This window comes from Alosa sapidissima, chromosome 8 (genome assembly GCF_018492685.1).
Source record: "Alosa sapidissima isolate fAloSap1 chromosome 8, fAloSap1.pri, whole genome shotgun sequence".
Taxonomy (NCBI): Eukaryota; Metazoa; Chordata; class Actinopteri; order Clupeiformes; family Clupeidae; genus Alosa; species Alosa sapidissima.
The window spans coordinates 22,525,479-22,543,066 of record NC_055964.1 but is presented as its reverse complement, the minus strand read 5'-3'; the positions used below and the strand labels follow the sequence as shown (position 1 = coordinate 22,543,066).

General features: G+C 42.8%; 2 protein-coding genes and 1 long non-coding RNA gene across 9 annotated transcripts in view; 1 reads left to right on the top strand and 2 right to left on the bottom strand.

Annotated features, from left to right (window-relative positions):
* Positions 1-459: 459 nt before the first annotated feature.
* On the bottom strand, positions 460-12,054 carry LOC121715441. The gene is made up of 3 exons (XR_006033603.1): positions 11,963-12,054; positions 11,533-11,671; positions 460-1,365 (listed from the first exon to the last, which is right to left on the bottom strand). It is a non-coding gene; the product is annotated as an uncharacterized LOC121715441 (long non-coding RNA).
* On the top strand, positions 3,690-16,444 carry foxn4 (forkhead box N4). Of its 3 annotated transcripts, XM_042101170.1 has the most exons (11): positions 3,690-5,253; positions 5,489-5,953; positions 6,463-6,557; positions 11,524-11,690; positions 12,043-12,134; positions 12,348-12,458; positions 12,684-12,808; positions 12,989-13,085; positions 13,199-13,406; positions 14,445-14,831; positions 15,080-16,444. In XM_042101170.1, the coding sequence occupies exons 2-11, from the start codon at positions 5,861-5,863 to the stop codon at positions 15,331-15,333; spliced, it is 1,629 nt and encodes a 542-aa protein (XP_041957104.1). In that variant the 5' UTR covers positions 3,690-5,253; positions 5,489-5,860; the 3' UTR covers positions 15,334-16,444. The 3 variants fall into 3 exon arrangements, with proteins under 3 accessions (XP_041957104.1, XP_041957105.1, XP_041957103.1); XM_042101171.1 differs by having other exon boundaries at positions 3,690-5,705; XM_042101169.1 differs by having other exon boundaries at positions 3,690-5,953.
* Positions 16,221-17,588, bottom strand: part of acacb (acetyl-CoA carboxylase beta) — a 38,266-nt gene continuing 36,898 nt past the window's right edge. For all 5 annotated transcript variants that reach the window (XM_042101157.1, XM_042101158.1, XM_042101161.1 and 2 more), the window contains one exon: positions 16,221-17,536. In XM_042101157.1, the coding sequence (XP_041957091.1) occupies positions 17,404-17,536 (133 nt within the window). In that variant the 3' untranslated portion in view covers positions 16,221-17,403. The remainder of the gene's footprint in view (positions 17,537-17,588) is intronic.

Below are 17,588 nucleotides of genomic sequence, written 5' to 3'. Positions count from 1 at the left end.
ATATATATATATATATATATATATATATATATATATATATATATATATATATAATATTTTTATATGGTCATCTTCTGTGTTACCATGTCCCACGTTTACCTGGTGTGACACAGCAGAGGCGCACTAAATGTGGAAAGAAGAGTTTTGCAACGAACCCAATCACCCCAGCCCCCCGGTCAAACCAAGTAAATTAGCACACCTTCTCAGTATTGCACCTTATTGTTTTTTAATTAAGAGATGGTTCTTCAGAGCAGGCTAGGGTGTCACCTGGGCTAGGGAGGGATGACCTCATCTGAGAAAGAAATAAGTCAGACACAGATAGAGTGTGAGAGAGAGACAGAGAGAGAGAACAGGGGGGATGAGAGAGGGAGAGTGCAGGGGAGACAAAGAGAGAAAGAAAAACACTCAGAGAGAGAGAGAGAGAGAAAGAGAGAGAGAGAGAGAGAGAGAGAGAGAGAGAGAGAGAGAGAGAGAGAGAGAGAAAAGCAATAGAAGATGCAATGGAGCCTAAGCCAAGTCACTACAGCAGAGAGGGGGAGGGAAGCCTATCTGTCTCATCTGGGAGAAGTGAGTGTGTCTCTTTACCACGGCGGCCCAAGGGGCTATCTCTCCACGGAGACGGCAGGATCCACTTACACCTGCTCATAAGACAAATGGGCCACAGGAACACACACACGCACGGCACAGAAACAGGAACAAGAGGGAAATGGGTCACAAGGACACCGCCGTGCAGAGGTACACACTCTTGACCGGGTCTTTACAGTATGCCTGGCCCAGGACATTAGAGTAAACACACCTGAACATCAACACCATCAGGTATGAAGCAGCGACCAAGCTAAAAAGAGTTAACTATTGATCATCTATTATAATTGAGCAGACAAAATTGAAAGTAAAGAAGTCAAGTATAGACATGACGTATAAGCCCACACTGTTTGAACCAAACATCTCAGGGCATCGCTGTAAATGGGCCCGATGTTCAGTCAATTACCTCGAATAAAAGCTATTGTTGTGTGAACTGCTTTGTTCTCAGAAACCAATACATCCTTCACAAAGGGTCCATAAGTTGTCGTCTCAAGAATAATACAGAGACTATAAGAAAGTCATGGAAAGGAGCATAGATTGCAGGTTGCATTTGTTTGCGATCGTGCCAGCACCATACCTGCATCTTGCTAATCCTTCAGTAAGACTCTGAGGTAAATGGAAAGAATCCCAGGTCAGTAGCTTTTCTCGGACAGGTGGTCTACTCAGTCACATCGCGGAAATCTCTCCAGATGGTCGGTTGTACATCTAGGGTCCTGTGAGGTTTAACAGCCGGTTCAAACCCCTGAGTGTCACTGTAGCGTGTCCTGTCCACTCCAGCTACCCCTACCACCATAAGAAATGACAGGTCAGTTCACCTGCCTGGTGCACCTGTGCAGTCCACCTGTGGTCCTGTTCTCCGGCAGAGTAACCCATGCTCGCCGGTGCTTGTGAGCTGGGTACTCAATGATTCATGGGGTGGTCAGAGCGGGGGAGGGGGGTTGCGTGGAAATATCTTATTCAGGACTTACCCAGGCTGGGCGCCTACTATTGCCACTGGGTGTAACACAAAGATATACAGTGTAGAAACACAATCCACTTCAACCTCTCTATCAATCTCTCTGTCCCCCTACACACACCAACACTAATCTCTCTCTCTCTCTCTCACACACACACACACACACACCACCCTTGTAACAGTGGCCACCGGACTAACTTACTGTGCCAACCTCCTCCTCCTCTTGCTGATCTTTGATTAGACAATTACATTACAGACTAATCACAAGCTGCTCAGCAATTCAAAGCGTTCGCACGATGACTGTATGCCAGGCACCATGGTGTGTGATTTTGTTTGGGGCAGCCTGGTCACTTGATGCCAGGTTGGCATCAGCCCTTTTTAGACATCTCCGCTTGATGCTCTGTCCAGCTGACCGGGTGCACTCAGGCAGTAAGTGATCCTTACAGCGTAGGGATCCATGCAGGCATTCTGAGTCAGTGCGCCAAGGGAAACAAACACAACTGACATATGCGGTTTCAAGCACTCCCTCTCATGCCATCATCAACAATTAGAAAAAAAAAATCTCTAGAATCAATTCCAAGAAGCTATACATTTCTCAGCTTCCATTGTATTCAAACTGAAATATATTTCTTGGTTTTCTATTTTTTTAAAAACATTGGAAAATCACAGCAATATATGTTTATATGAATATATGGTACTCCAGCCAGACAGAATAGGGTTGTCTGTATGAGCTTTACAAATAATTGTGTTGTATACTCAACAAATATGAATAACAGTAATGTTGCCTCCTTAGCTGGAAGGAATATAGACTGTGTATCATCCCGGCATATGTGTACTGTGGATTGTGTACTGAGAACTGTGCTCAGAGTTGTGAGAGACAGAGAAACAGCTGACTCCCTTGAGTCAATGAATAACCTGCTGGAAACAGACACGAAGTGAGGGTGTCTCTTTTCTCCAGCCTGATTGGCATTAAAGCCCTGAAGAATAGATAGAGTTTCTCTCCACCCTGTAAAGTCCTCCTTCCAGGATCTTTAAAGGACGATTAATCCCTGTCATTTGTTTTTGTTTTTCACACTTCAATTCCCATGGTAATCAAAAGGTGAGTGCAGCACTGTCATGCCTAAAGAGCAATGCATAACATCACACACAAAAAAAGTGCTGGAGCCCGCTCACTAATAAGGACAGGGTCAAGTTTGTCCCAAAAAGTTTGTCCACTGTTGCCAAGGATACGTGAACTCCCTCTCCACCCCCCAGTAAAACCTAACTCTGGGTGTATACCACACCTCCCCTCTCCTGTAATGCTTGTCCAGACTTAACAAGCTTTGTGCTACCCACTGGGCCTGGGTTCAGCACAAGAGCCGACAAATCCCATCTCACTGGAGTCAAAGCGCCCCATTTTCCCATTAGAGAGGCCATGCTGGGAAAGAGGGCTGATAATAACGCGTTCCCACCAGGTCTCTCTCTCTTTCTCTCCTTGCCCTTCTCCTTACCCCGTAGCCCTCTCCCTCCCTTTTCCTCTGTGCCTCCCTCCCTCCCCTCTCTCTCTCTCTTTCTCTCGCTTTCTCACTTGCTCACATGAAAACACTCCACCCCTTTCTTCTCACCCTTGTGCTGTTTTTATAGATTAATAAGGAGGGCCTGGTGCTGACAACCTCAATCAGTCTCTGACTTCAGGGTCATGGCTAGAGACTTTTTTTTCTCGAAAAAAACCCCAGATCTCTTGAGAAATCTACACAACTGCTGTGGCACGTTAGAGGAGGAATCTGAAGAGTTCCCTCAAATGAGACGAGGATGGAGAGCATGATTGGAAACTCTGTAGCAGATTGAGGAGACATTCTATATGTGGTTTAGAAGCAATGATGTCCAGCAAGCATGGCTCATGATCAGGGAGTCAGGATCACTGTCACTTATGATATCTGCGTATGTGTGTGTGTTTGTGTGTGTGTGTGTGTGTGTGTGTGTGTGTGTGTGTGTGTGTGTGCAAGCGGGCTCAAGAATTTGTGCATGCGTGCATGCATGGATGTGTTTGTGAAATTCCATGTGCAATGTTCAAATTCCACTTACATAAAAATACATGAAGCTCTGCAAACCTTTAGCGTAATTTATGAAAAACAATATTGTTACATATTCCTTTTAGGCATCAAAAATGCTTTAAATGTCACATTACATTTTATTCAATTCATTTTTCAATTGAAAACAGCAGCAATAATCAGGAAACTCATTAACTTTTTGTCAAAACCCGGGACAAACTACCCAGCAATCTGACTTCCTTTGACCCAGACGGGGAGATCCTCATCAGAGTAGACAATTTTGACTACCTCTCCTTACAAACACCACCCTGACCATCCACAGATGAGGGGCAATTTCCGTCCTCCGGCCAAAAGGTTACACTGGGTCCCTTGTCGTTCAGAAAGGACAACTGACCAGAGAGAGAGTGTGAGTGCCTACTTGCCACATTATGGTAGCAGTTTTGGCTAAACTCTCGCTGTGAGTCACAACAGAGAAAGCTCGTCCCCATCGCATATCAGGCACTGGTCATTATGGTATTATGCGTGACCATTTAAGAAGAAAAATGCCATCACAGGAGTGCTTTCATGCTGTATATGTATGAAGGGCCTAGTTGTAATCTGACATGCACTGGGACCATTAGCGTCAGATTGATTAACCTGGAAATGCAGAGAGAGAGAGACTGAGAGAAAAAGAGACAGAGAGAGAGAGAGCTCATACTCTTTACACAAGCAAGAAATGCCTCACGTCCGCTGACTCTTTAATCCATTTGCACCACTTTTTTTTCCCTTTAGAAAAATAATAAAAAGAAGCCAACAAGAAGCCTAAGCTAACTTAGGCTCAACTTAATTGGCAAAAATATAGCATTGAGCATTTTAGGCTACTTTAAAATGCATATTGGTCTTTTGAGTGTAAATTAAACAGTTTCATTTCCCCCCTTAATATAGGAACAGGCTTTAGGACCTGGTGCATGTCCTTGGTTTCCAGACAGGTTTTCGGCCGTTGGAATTGGGCATTGATTGAGCCTTTTGTGACACTGCGATTAACCATCTGTGGTGTCCCATGTGGTTTTTCTGCTGTCAGCATCTCATCTCATAAACATAGGGTGACTAAAACACTTAACCCAAATTTATTTCGTTCTATAATCGATGTGTTTAGTTCGTAACATGGCCTACTTAAGAAAAAAAAATACCATACAAACTGAAAATAGATCCAGAATAAAGTATTCAGGGACCCTTTTAACAAACATGCAGTGCAATTATTTAGCCTTATTTAGTCATTTTACTACTTAAATGCTGATTTAATAACTTGAAAGAAAAATATTCGCTGAAGTAGCCTATAAATAGCCTATGGATGTCTTCCATTCCGTGTGCACCTGATGCGCGCTTCTTTGACTGCCTTTCCCGCTGCTGAGCGCCAGTGGGAGCGGGAGTAGTGGCGCTCTAATATTTCACCCGCAGTTTTCAACTCATTCAAGGAACACAAATCGGTGACCGCTGCCTGGAGTGCACTGATACTGTGAATGGCTGCAAGAGTAGGATGGGAACTTATTACATGCCTGAACTACAACAGATGAAAGTTGAAAACAAAAAATAGTCTAGGCTAGTTAGATTTATGATACTTTCTTGTTACCTAATTTAAATGCATGGTGTTTCAGATCTGCAGTAGCCTAACCTTTTAGGCTAAACGGAATGAGAATACTTACAAGGGTAAGTTTAAAATAATAGCACAGACAATTTGTTTAGGATGCAAACATAAATAAGGGAATTATAACGCTTATCTTTTTGATGTTTTCACTTGTTCTTTACTTTTACTGACAATTTGCATGTTTCAAACAATAACAAAGTCAACATGTAAACCTTACTGCATAAACTAGCCTTCTTTTCTGTCACAACTCGAGGAAATAGATGATGTTTAGCTTTATAGGTTCCCTCTTTTTCGCAGTCGGTGGGCGTTACATCCGTCGTTATTACAGTGGCAGCAGCTGTCATTGAGATCCAACCCCCTGAAGTATTTCGAACTCCATTCAAAGACTGCGCATGACAGCCTGGAGGACAGTGTCGGAGAGGGAAATTTAAAAACGGTTTCGGAAGACAAGTGCAACAATACTGTAACTTACTGGGATATTGGCTTCCATAGACCTCGACCACAATCAAAAGAGGTGAGCTCTTTATTTCTTTTACGAATGCACTCTTTATTTGTTGGATCATTGGCCTATTTAATTTTCACCTAATATTTCTAATGAGCTGTTCTATAGTGATGAGCAAACGTGATTCAACTAAACAACTTTCCAGACAACGATAAATTGTTCTCCTGATGTTAAGACCATGGTTGAGACAGGATTATTTTGCTAACTGCTTTGACGGTCCAGAAACTAGCCTTCATATCATTAACTCAGGAACTGATTTGGTAACATTACATTGTTGATTAATTATTTGATACATTAGCCTACAGAAAGCAGTTGGAATTTAGGAAACATGTTTTTGTGTAGCCAAGTAGGCTATAGACTAACAGCTAGGATCGATCTCACGAAAAAAAACAAGCTAACACTTTACTAACTTTTAGACTAAGTTTACTAATTAGATGACAACCTCTGATATCCACCACCGTTACAAATAGCCTTTACTTATTAACTTCACATTCAGATTTCCCTACATTTATTTCTCACTTGAGTGAAATATGATGTAGTCTAATGTTATAACGTTAACGTTGGTCCTCTATTTTCGCTTCTACAAAGTCATTTTATTTATAGGATTTTGTAATTGTAAAAAATGTGACAATATATCAGTCATAGTTTAGACAATTTCAGAGTAAATAAGCACCATATGTAGGCCTAGGCTACTGATTTTTTTTTGTAAAAACTTTTATTCAATTGATGTGGTTACTGAGAAATATGTTCTTTCTGTGAACCATTACAGGTTTTTTTTGCATCCCAGAAAATGATAGAAAGTGGAATCACAGCCAGGGTGCCTGGGGTTATGGAGAGCCAGCACGCTTCCCCACAGGACTTCAGGTAGGACCAGAGCTTTTTTATGCATGCACGGCTACATATGCACCATGCCTATTACCTGAACATATTTTAGGCAATATCCTGTCCTTAAGGTTAGGAACTGGTTGTGAGGGTATTTTAGTATGGCCTCTGTGGCATTACATTTTTAAATATTCATCTAATAGACAACATTTTTATTTTTATTTCATTTATTTTTTTCATTGTTATTTTAAATAGGCCTTTGTCAAGCACGTTTGCATAGCCCTAAAAACGATCAACAAGTATTAGGGTATATTTATAGTTATTAGTGGACAAAGGGACCGAATAACAGAATCCTTGAGAATACATCATTTGGACTTTGAATGGATCTGTCAGACCTCATCAGCTCTGTTTACACGGCCGCTGTCGGCACAGACAGCGGCTGAGCCCTTTGCCCAGGCGGGGTTGGGGGAGCCGGGGGTACTGGGGTCACTGCCTAGAGCCAATGGCTCCCAATTACTATGATGATGGGAGGGGCGGAGGGTGAAATTTTGCTCGCCCGCAGCCTTGTTTCTGAAGATGTCCAGAACGGGTCCATGTTTTGCCTCGTTGAACAAGTAAAATATATGTTTGCCCCCCATGTCTAATTGGATTTTAATGAGTAGGCCTAAGCCACACAACAACACAGCTTAGTATACTATCCAAGTTTGAAATGAGAAACTTGAAATGTTTGAAAACTCAGCTCAAGACAAAGTTTCTAATGAAATACTTATATTATTATCTCATATGAATACTTGATGTACATATTATATATTTATATATTTTTTAAAGTGATATCACTGTCTACCATTGGGCATTATGTGCTGGACGGGAGAGGGGATGTGAGGATTCAAACCTTCCTGGAAAAAAGTAAATCTACTAGCCTAACCCCTCTGGATTAATGATAACATTGTATTATCATGAAGAGACGTGGAATACCAGCCCTATATTTTTATTGACCACTGGTTATGATACTATTTTCAAGTTGGTAATAAAAGAAAGGGAAAAATAGACTTTCTTGTAGAATATTATCTGTAATTAGGTTGTGTAGATACAACATGCACAACTCTACGGTCCATCAATTTAACAAAAGTCAAGGGGAGATAAGAATGACGTTGCATCAAATATACTTTTTGTCAGTTGTCTATTTCTTTGTCTCAGCCACTGACATACAAAGTAAAATGTTTCAAATGAAAGGGATTTCTAATGAGATTAGAAATTATACCTCTTGTAATGTATTTAAGCATTACTGTAGTTTGAAGCATTGGCATGGAATAAGCGTTATACAGCTTGGATTTCAGGCACTATTTACAGAGGAGGCAAAGCCTTAAAATAAAAAAGTGATATGAAATAACTTAAGTCTTCTTACCCCATTGAGGAATACATATTTTTGTTTCCATTTTAGAATTTAACAGTGTAACATTGACTTTATTTGGTTCACAATGAATATTTGTCTACTGTTTGTCGTAAACTTTGTTGAAGCATTCTTTTCTCATTCAAACTTTTGGTTGCTTGATGATATTAGCGCATCTAGAGCCCCATATGACAGCTGGTGTTGAAACGGAAGGTGTCTTTGTCCTTTAGTAAGGTGCAGTTTGTAGGGGAAGTTGGAGACAGGGGGATGGGGTGCACATGACACTTCAAAGCAGAGTGTGGTGTGTGCAGGTAGTGCTGCCGTGAGTCTGATTTCACCCAAACGGGTGTGTCTGGATTATTCATGAGACCTTTTCCTCCCTGAGCCACCATGACTAACCCCCCTCAGACAGCCACCACCCTTCCCCCACAGCCTGTGTCCTCGAGACCCACAGAGCTGAACTTTTCTGACTAACCAGGGTGAGCCCCCCCCCCCTCAACACTCCTTATCCCATCACCCCCTACCCCAACCAGTCATCCATCCATCCATCCCCCTGTCTCTCCTGGGAGAGGTTGGGGGTGGGGTGGGGTAGGCTGGGGTGTGGGGCCAATGTAAGGCCAGTGGCTGGATGGAAAGGGACAGGGAAACAGATGGCATCCTATTTGCGGCTGGTCTGTGAGGCCTGTCATTCCAGCAGATTAATGCAAGTGGGTTGGTTAAGAGAAAAAAAAAACGGTGGAGACAATCAAGGAAGGGTCTGGGGGGGAGGGGGGCAGGGGGAGACAATAGAGCCACGTGCCACTGGACAGATTTGTCGTTTGGGACACAATAGGTGATCATTTTTCAATAGACAAGGCCAACTGTTACACACAACGTGTGCCACAGCCCCATGTTTCAAATGGCCTCCGGCGTTGTTTACGTACGATTCAGCCAATGGTACGAGGGGGTCCATGGTCACCTGATTTGGTTGAAGAGGGGGAGCATGTCTGGTTGTGTGTGTGTGTGTGTGTGTGTGTGTTGAAGTAGTTTAGATGGGGGTGGTGGTGGGGTGTCTACAGTGTCCAGACCAACAAAATAACTGAAAAGTGAGGGTTGTCATAGCGACCCCAATGACTGAACCCATCCGTCTTTAGCTGTGAGTGAGCGAGTGGAGGCTAAATAAGGAGGGGAGCTGAAGAGGACTCCCCTTTCTTCCTCTGACTCGGCTCATGTGAAAGTCTTAATCTTTTTTTTCTCCCCCTCCATCAATGTACAACAGAACCAGCACAGAATAATAATAAAAAAGGAGATTTTTTCACGTCTGAGGAAACCTTTTCAAAAATATGTGTGGACGCGTCAGTGGTTGCTCGCTCAGAACTAAAACTCTTTAGATGAGAGGCTTAATGCAATCTGATTATCCCTTTTGTTTTCACTGTGTAATAGGCCTGTATGATAACTAAATAGATGGATTATAGGTGTCTCTCTCCAGCCTGAGTGGCTCTGAGCGCAATGAAAGCTTTTACAACCTGCTTGCAGAGAATAAGCCCAAATGCTTTCTCTTCGGATTTCCCTTCCATCTGTTTGTACTTCTCGAAATTCAACATGATGTCATTAAATCTCCTATTCTTCCGCAGAGCAGATTATTAATATTTGTCTCAGTGTGAAATGCTGTCTCATACTTCTGTGTCTTAACAATTTCACTAAGAGATGTGTGTGTGACATAGAGCTGTTGAAGAGTTTTCCCTCCAGAAACAGGTGTGTGTGACAAGGGCTGTTACTGGCGGGGTGGGTGGGGTGGGTGGTCTAATGTTAGAGGCATGTAATCTAGAGCAGTTAAAGAAAATAGTGTTTTCCACCATAGATGATTGTTTTAGGAGAGGGGTTTGATTGGGTGTGATTTACACAGAGCTGCCACAGAGAATTTGTTTATTTACGAGAGGCATTTTGCAATTGACTGCTGACAAGAAGAATGGCTTCAAACGCCTTTCCTCTTCTTCAGTGCATGTGTTTTAGTTCTACACTGCACCATTTTGCCATATAGATGATTACATTTAATCTGTATGGTAATAGAACATAGATTATTTTTCAAATTGAGTTTGACTTGCTGTCTCCATCTAATTTCTCCCTTGCCTATCGAATTCTCTGTTAGGGAACGGTCCCACCTGTCTCCAGCTCCCCATCTGTTCATATCCTCCATGAACCATCTCTCTCTCTCCCACTCTCGTCTGTGCACCAGGCCACCAGGCTGGCCTCTAATTCAGCACAGCAGTGCTGCTCAACTCAGCTCAGCTTACCACCATCGCAACCACAAATGTTCTACAGGGAGCTTACGGCCTGGACTGACCACATCACAGACATGCCCTGTCCATGTAAATGTGCATAGTGTGGTTGGAGAGGTGGGGGTCTGGTCACACCTACTGAAATGTGCAGCACAACTCTCTTTTGTTTCCTCTGTGTTAAGTTTGAGTCCATAGTTTGGGGTGCAGAGTTTGAAAGCTGGAAAATGGAGTTGCACCTGAGGCACTCTTATCAAACCTTAGGTTCTGTCCAGGCCACTTAACATCTATGGTTACTAGTACATCCATTCACTTTACGGTGAATCCTCAGGCTCCAACAAGACTCTAATTGGACTCTGGTACGCTGATGTAATGACTTAGATAGTAATTACTTAGTCTTAGCTGAGAGGTAGAGGAGTTTGTAGCCTACCTCAGTCCCAGCTACACAAGACCCCTTATCCTAATTTGTGTTCTTGCTCTTGTCTGACCCCAACCTTGGAACCCCTAAGTGCCTTCTCTGTTTTGCTATACTGCTAACTCAACACTCGTTGTTTGCACTTTTGTCGGTTTGCACTTTTGTCTAAATTGCTTGGAAAATCTTCATAATGGCTTTATAGATTCAGCTGCCTATTCATGGCACAATTTGTGGTAGCCCTTAGTTTTAGAATTTACTATTACCCTTGTCTTATGGCCTTGTATCTGGTCAGTTATCACAAATAATAAACACTTGGTAGCACTTTTAGCGAAATTATGTTGTTCAACAGGTTTTGTCGACACGGATAAAAGAGCTTGTTAAATGCATTTCCTATTAGAATGAAACGATAGGCACGTGTTATTGTATAACCTAGTGGCTGATAGTGCCATGGCAGTCTCTTTCAAGGACTGTGGGCGCTCATTTCAACTCGCCACCACGCGCACTACGCCCTGCAAACCAATATTTTGCTAATATGTCAGGTCGACGTCGCATGTCGCAATGTAGCAGAAATCACTTGAATAATTTGTAGCGTTTTATTTAACATCCATGCTTACTTTAGCATACACCACAATACTTTATCATTTCAATGATGGCTGTTTTATGGTGTTGTAGGCTAGGCTACAGTACATTGTTGAATGGTCATTGTTTTGCTGTAAGGTCGCATATTAGTTTTCGACGGTTTAGCAAACATCGTGAAATAAAGACAATCAACATTCCATGAGATAGACAATAAACAAACAAAAAAATGGTTAGGCTACAAATTAAGTTTCCTTATATCTTGGTAACTAAAGGCTGTCAGGTGAAACTCTTTTAATGATGAAGCCTACCATGTGTGACCTGGCTGTGTTTAACAGAGAAAGGTAAATATGTCTACCCCTCCTCTCCTAGGTTACTCACCACAGACCCCTCTCAATTGAACAAGGAGGACCTCCCGGGTGACCTGCAGTCCCTGTCATGGCTGACCTCTGTGGACGTGCCCCGCCTCCAGCAGATTGGGGCCAGCCGGCCGGACTACAGCGGCTCAGCCCAGGCTAGTCTGCTGGACCAGCAGGCAGGTGAGTCAGAGATGTGCTATTGTTCTACTAATGCAATGTGTAATATGAAGACAGTAGTATCTGGATTACTAAACCATGATATATCTGTTATAATATTGTAATTCAAATGAAATCTATTGTTCGTAAATTCAGACTAAGTCCAGGTATAATCATTGTGAAATATATTATAATCTATAAACAACAACTATAATGCAGTATGTCTTTATATGATATTGATTAATTATTAGAATATTCGTATGTGAAATACATTAGTTTCTCTAAACAGTCAGTACCATGATTTGTTGGAGTGGTCTGCTGGCTCATATTTAGGTTCATTAACAGGCTTGTGTGTGGAATGGTGTTGTACCCACAGCTCAGATGAACAGCATGACGTTGACTGGGGTCCCAAACTCCATGATCCACCTGCAGAGCAACATGCAGCACAGTCCTTTGGGAATCAACAGCGTAAGTCATTTATTCAGCACTGGGTCTACTAAAACAATCACCCAAGGACTCATCAACCTGCATGTTTTCATTAAGAAAACAGAAATCAGTTTGCTGTATACTCAGGCAGGGATAGCTTAGAACTTAGTGAGGCTTAGAACTTACTGCACATTATCACCAAATCTGATCTGCCCACCTCCCCATTCTGAAGTGTCTGCTGTCTTGTCTCTGTAGATGGCCCAGTACCCTCTGAATGGGCAGCACTCACCAGGGTTCCCTTGTCCAGCCTCCGTCTACCAGCCCTCCAGCCAGCAGGTGCTCACCCTCACCCAGGCAGGCCAGCAGGTACCACTCACACTCACACGGGTCCCATATGGAATACAGATTATGTAAATGTAGTGCGTGTGGAACTGTACCTGAATCCTTCTTAAGAGTCATGATCGTATACATTTCTGTTTGATTGTATACATGTCTCCTTGTTGGAGGATAAGACATATCTATAATGTATTGGGATGTCAATAACTAAATTGTCTCATTACATCTAACTTTTTTTCATCATCCATTCTGTAGTGTTCACCTGTTGGACTGTACGGCAGCTACAACAATCAGACGCTGTTCTCTCAGCCTCGGATAGCTCCACACAGCAACCAGGACCTGCATCCAAAGTCCTTCCCCAAACCTATCTACTCATACAGGTGAGCCATTCAGGAAGGTGCATGAAAGAAGTAACTTAAAACTTAAGTAACATAAAAACTCCATTATTTGTTTGTCCCCATAGTTTCCATGTTAATTCTTGGTTCTTAAGTTTGTCCAGAGAAGTGATGACTTTTGAGAAGAGACTGACCGTACATGTTATTTGCTCATGTCCCCTCCAGCTGTCTTATCGCCATGGCGCTGAAAAACAGTAAGACGGGTAGTCTGCCCGTCAGTGAGATCTATAATTTCATGAAGGAGCACTTCCCTTACTTCAAGGTTAGCGCAATACCTCATAATCTACAGTTCTACAAGTCACAAATGTCAGCGTTTGTAGTTATGTTTTATGTTATTGTTGTTGTTTTTTTACGTTGCCTTTTGTCTGCCGTTAGACTGCTCCTGATGGCTGGAAGAACTCGGTGCGGCACAACCTGTCCCTGAACAAGTGCTTTGAGAAGGTGGAGAACAAGCTGAGCGGCTCCTCACGGAAGGGTTGTCTGTGGGCCCTCAACCCGGCCAAGATCGACAAGATGGAGGAGGAAATGCAGAAGTGGAAGCGCAAGGACCTGCCCGCCATCCGCCGCAGCATGGCCAACCCAGGTGTGTGTGTGCGCCCCGCGCACTCTCATCTGTCTGAGCCCTGGGTCATACTGTAAAGCTACTCAAGCCACCATTTTTTGTTAAACACACATACACAAACACAAACACACACACATACTGTACATAGCTATTATTTCTGCCTATATTATGATGGAGCAAAGCCAATCCATATTTGGGCTTTTGCAGACACTCCTCACTCCCTTTGCTGTTTCATAAAACGTTTTATATAATCATGAGAGGATCAAAGCGAACACATACATGGTCAATATCTTAGATTTATTACCCCTTTGGGAAAAACTATCCCCTCTATGGACCCTTTCAAGAGAGTTCCATTATCAGCATCATAGTTGGCCCCACAAGACTTCCGTTTTAACATTCCACATGTTATCTTAATGCAGAGGAAGTAGATTGGGGCCCAAATAGAATGTTCAAGCATTGTTTTTGTTTACCTTGTTGAAAGGGTCTATAACTATTAGTAGTTTTCTGCAGAGGTACTAAATGGTTCAGCCAAGGGGCACGTCAGCGCACCCCATGGCTCAGACTCTGTTTGATCTTGTGCTCCACCAGATGCGATATAAAATACCACTGTAGTAGCTTGTATTACAAGTGAAAAGTTAATGACTTGCTGCTGAGGTTAATGCTTTGGTTGGGAGTGAGTCACTTGATTCCCAAGCAGTTCATTTCACTTTAGTTTGAGTGGCACTTGTAACAGTGTATATTATTACAAATGGATTTATCAATGAAATGATGGATTTAATAGAGGTTCACGCTTGTAAATGAACATGAACACACCTTGCACTTTGATGCTACATTGAACACCTTGCAATATGACTAGATTAGATTAGATTAAGTGTTATTATCATTTGCCAAAAACAATTAAACTACAAAATGCAGTACAAAATGTTCCTAACCAGATTGCAAGGTGTTCAATGTAGCATCAAAGTGCAAGGTGTGTTCATGTTTATTTACAAGCGTGAACCTCTATTAAATCCAGTCATATTTCTAATCTCTCTCTTCCCTGCATCTTGCCTCATCTAGACGAGCTGGACAAGTTGATAACTGACCGGCCAGAGAGCTGCCGGCGGAAGGCCCTGGAGTCGGGCATGACCCGTCTGCCGGTGTGCCCGTCGGGCCCCACCATCCCTGTGCAGCCTCAGGCGGTGGCCACGCTGGCCCTGCAGTGCCTGCCCCTCCACCAGCAGCACCAGCTGCAGCTGCAGCTCCAGAGCCAGTCAAGGCTGGCGCCCATGTCGCCAGCCCCAGCCCAGACGCCCCCGCTGCACGCCGTGCCCGACCTCAGCCACAGCCCTCACCCGCAGCAGCACCAGGCCCGGCCGCAGCATCACGACCTCTATGCCATGCATGGTGGAGAGGTCAACGAGGTGGACGCTCTAGACCCCAGTATCATGGACTTTGCATTGCAAGGTGAGCCCATTAACAGTCAGTGACACCCTCAAAACAATTTTTATTAAATATGTTTATAACACATTCAAATTTGGAACTAGAGGACAGCAACTAGTAGAGTTAAATCAATTGAAGGCTGTAAAATGTATTTCATATTAAAATGTATTAGAAGGACAATAATGTTAACACATTCACAGGTCATATTGATAAAGTTGTAAAATATTAAAGAAATGCAGAATTTCATACTTATACATGTTGGTCCTTTTCAGGTAACTTGTGGGAGGAGATGAAGGACGATAGCTTTAATCTGGACGCACTGGGAACCTTCAGCAACTCTCCCCTGCGTCTGTCCGACTGTGATCTTGACACCAGCGGCATGCCCCCCGTCTCATCCAGCGCTCAGGTCCTGCAGTACCCCGACCTCCAGCTAACGGGGGTCTACACATCGGTCAGCGCCCTCGATGCCCTCTCCACCCAATACATGGGCTCACAGGGGAGCACCAAGCCCATCATCCTGCTTTAACGCACTCACACCCAAGCCACGCCTCACCAAAAAGGAAAAACAAGATCCATTTCTAGGAAATACTACGGATAAAAAACATATTCCTCTGATGTTGATCCCACTTCTCACGGCAAACTAAGGGAGGATAAAGATCTTCAAAGACCTGTGTAAACATTTTTTTTTCTTCTACAAAACACTTGAAGTGTTTATCTGAGCTCCTTTTTGTGTCAGGATGGCAAACCTAAAGTCCTTGACATTGACTCTCTTAACATGAAACTCAAGAGACAGTATCAAGAACAACTGAGGGGTTTTCAAAAGGGACTGCTTCCTAGGACTTTTCAAAAGACAACCTTTTCAACATGTATAGTTTTCATACACAAGAAGAGTTCTGTGCTCATATCTACAAAAAGTAAATCAATTTCTCACCATGTATATAGTGGAGGTCAAAGGTCACTTTATCTTTGACCCATTTTCTGATAGTATTGTGAAAGGTACTCACCAGATCCTTTGGTTAGTATTGTTACTGTATGGTAGCTGTGTGCATTTTTATCTGTTGAGTTGTGATAGGCAGTATGACTGTATTGTGTCTTTTTTTATGTTTATTTATATTTATAAATGGAGGAAATATGTTGATTCCGATTTTGTACATAAATCCTGTATTTTGCAATTACCCTGGTAGTAATTAAAATGTGACAAGTTCTTATGCAGTGAAGCCAAACACAGATATGTGCCAATGTTTCCAAGGCGTACAAACAAACTAGATTTTGAAAGTTAATCCATGTATAAATGTGTTTTCACTGTTGATTGGGCTGTTACAGTTGAAGCAAGAACATTCTAGAGTGTTTCTATGTAACTCTGGGTGAATGCATGTCAAATACTGTAGAATAAACGAGTGAGGGAAAACACTATCCACGAGGTCTTGTTTCTGAGGTCTCGCGTAAAACACATTTATTAGGCCCACTAGAACATTTCAAGTGGTCTTTTCAGTACAGTGGCACAGACAGGACAACAGTGAAAAGGATTTGGATTTGCCAATGTCCCAACGAGTATCGTCATACAGCACTTGCATTTTTGTGGCTGTGTATGGTACAAGGACAGTACAGTCAAAAATATCCATAACATTGCATTCAAAGTGAAACATATTGAGCAGGAAATGTTGACAACATAGTATAAAAAAAATAACATTTCACTATGTTTTTTCTTCAAATACACATACATTCAAATCCAAATCCTAAGTACAAACTAACCCAATTCATTTTGAAGAGAGCATAGCACTTGTGCTATAACAATCATTCCTTACACCTGTGTGGTTCATTCATCCGTGAATTCCCTTAAACAGCCGTGGTGGAGGCACTAAAGTTCAACATCTTTGGTAAAAACAGTCAAAGGCACAAAAGAAAATAATTCATTTTTGGTACACCTAAAAATACCTTTTGAAAAATCCACACAAATCAAGTGGCAAGTTACACATGCATGATTAAACTGAGGCTTGGGTTTGTAGGGTGACTCTTGAAGCACTTTGTAATTTAGCTTATTTCATCAGTTGTGATATCGAATATACAATACAGTACAAATACAGTACATTCAGCAGTATACAAAGAAATACTGGAAAAGCCCACCATCAGCGCAGATTAAAACCGTAGTGTCAGAGAGAAAGGCTTACTTCCCCTTTGTCATATGCCCTACGTGGTGTACAAAGTAAAGAGAAAATCCAAGGTAGAAATCAGCTGTTGATGTCTGTTAAGGCAACTCGGTGACCAATACTGTTGAATGCTGTGGCCTGAAAATGGCAAGTGTGTCTGGGCGTCATTACAGTAGCTTTCATGAGGGACTCACCTCATCCCTATTGTCAAAATAAAATCACCTGCGGTAACATACCACAACTGAATTACCAACACAACACAAACTACCATGATCCTGAGAGAACCGTTGTGCGTTTATACAACCGTTTGGCATTTATTAGCTCCACTGTGGCCAGCAGATAAGTCCTACCTCCTAGCTCCTAGCTTCTGGAGGCTTCATAAGGGGGGGGGGGGGGGGGCGCATGTCTGTGCAGCCTCCCCCAGAGCCTAGCTGGGGCTGGGGCCATGTCTAGCTGGGGCTGGGGCTGGGGTTGTCCATAGTGGCCAGCAGATGGGAGATTTTGGCCCTCTGTGTGGGAGTGATGTGCTGGCTCATGTGGATGATGCAATCCATGGCCACCTCGGGGTTGTCCTGAACAAGGCTGGAGGTGGAGAAACAATTTGGTTATTCGTTTGATTTCGTCCAGGGACCAT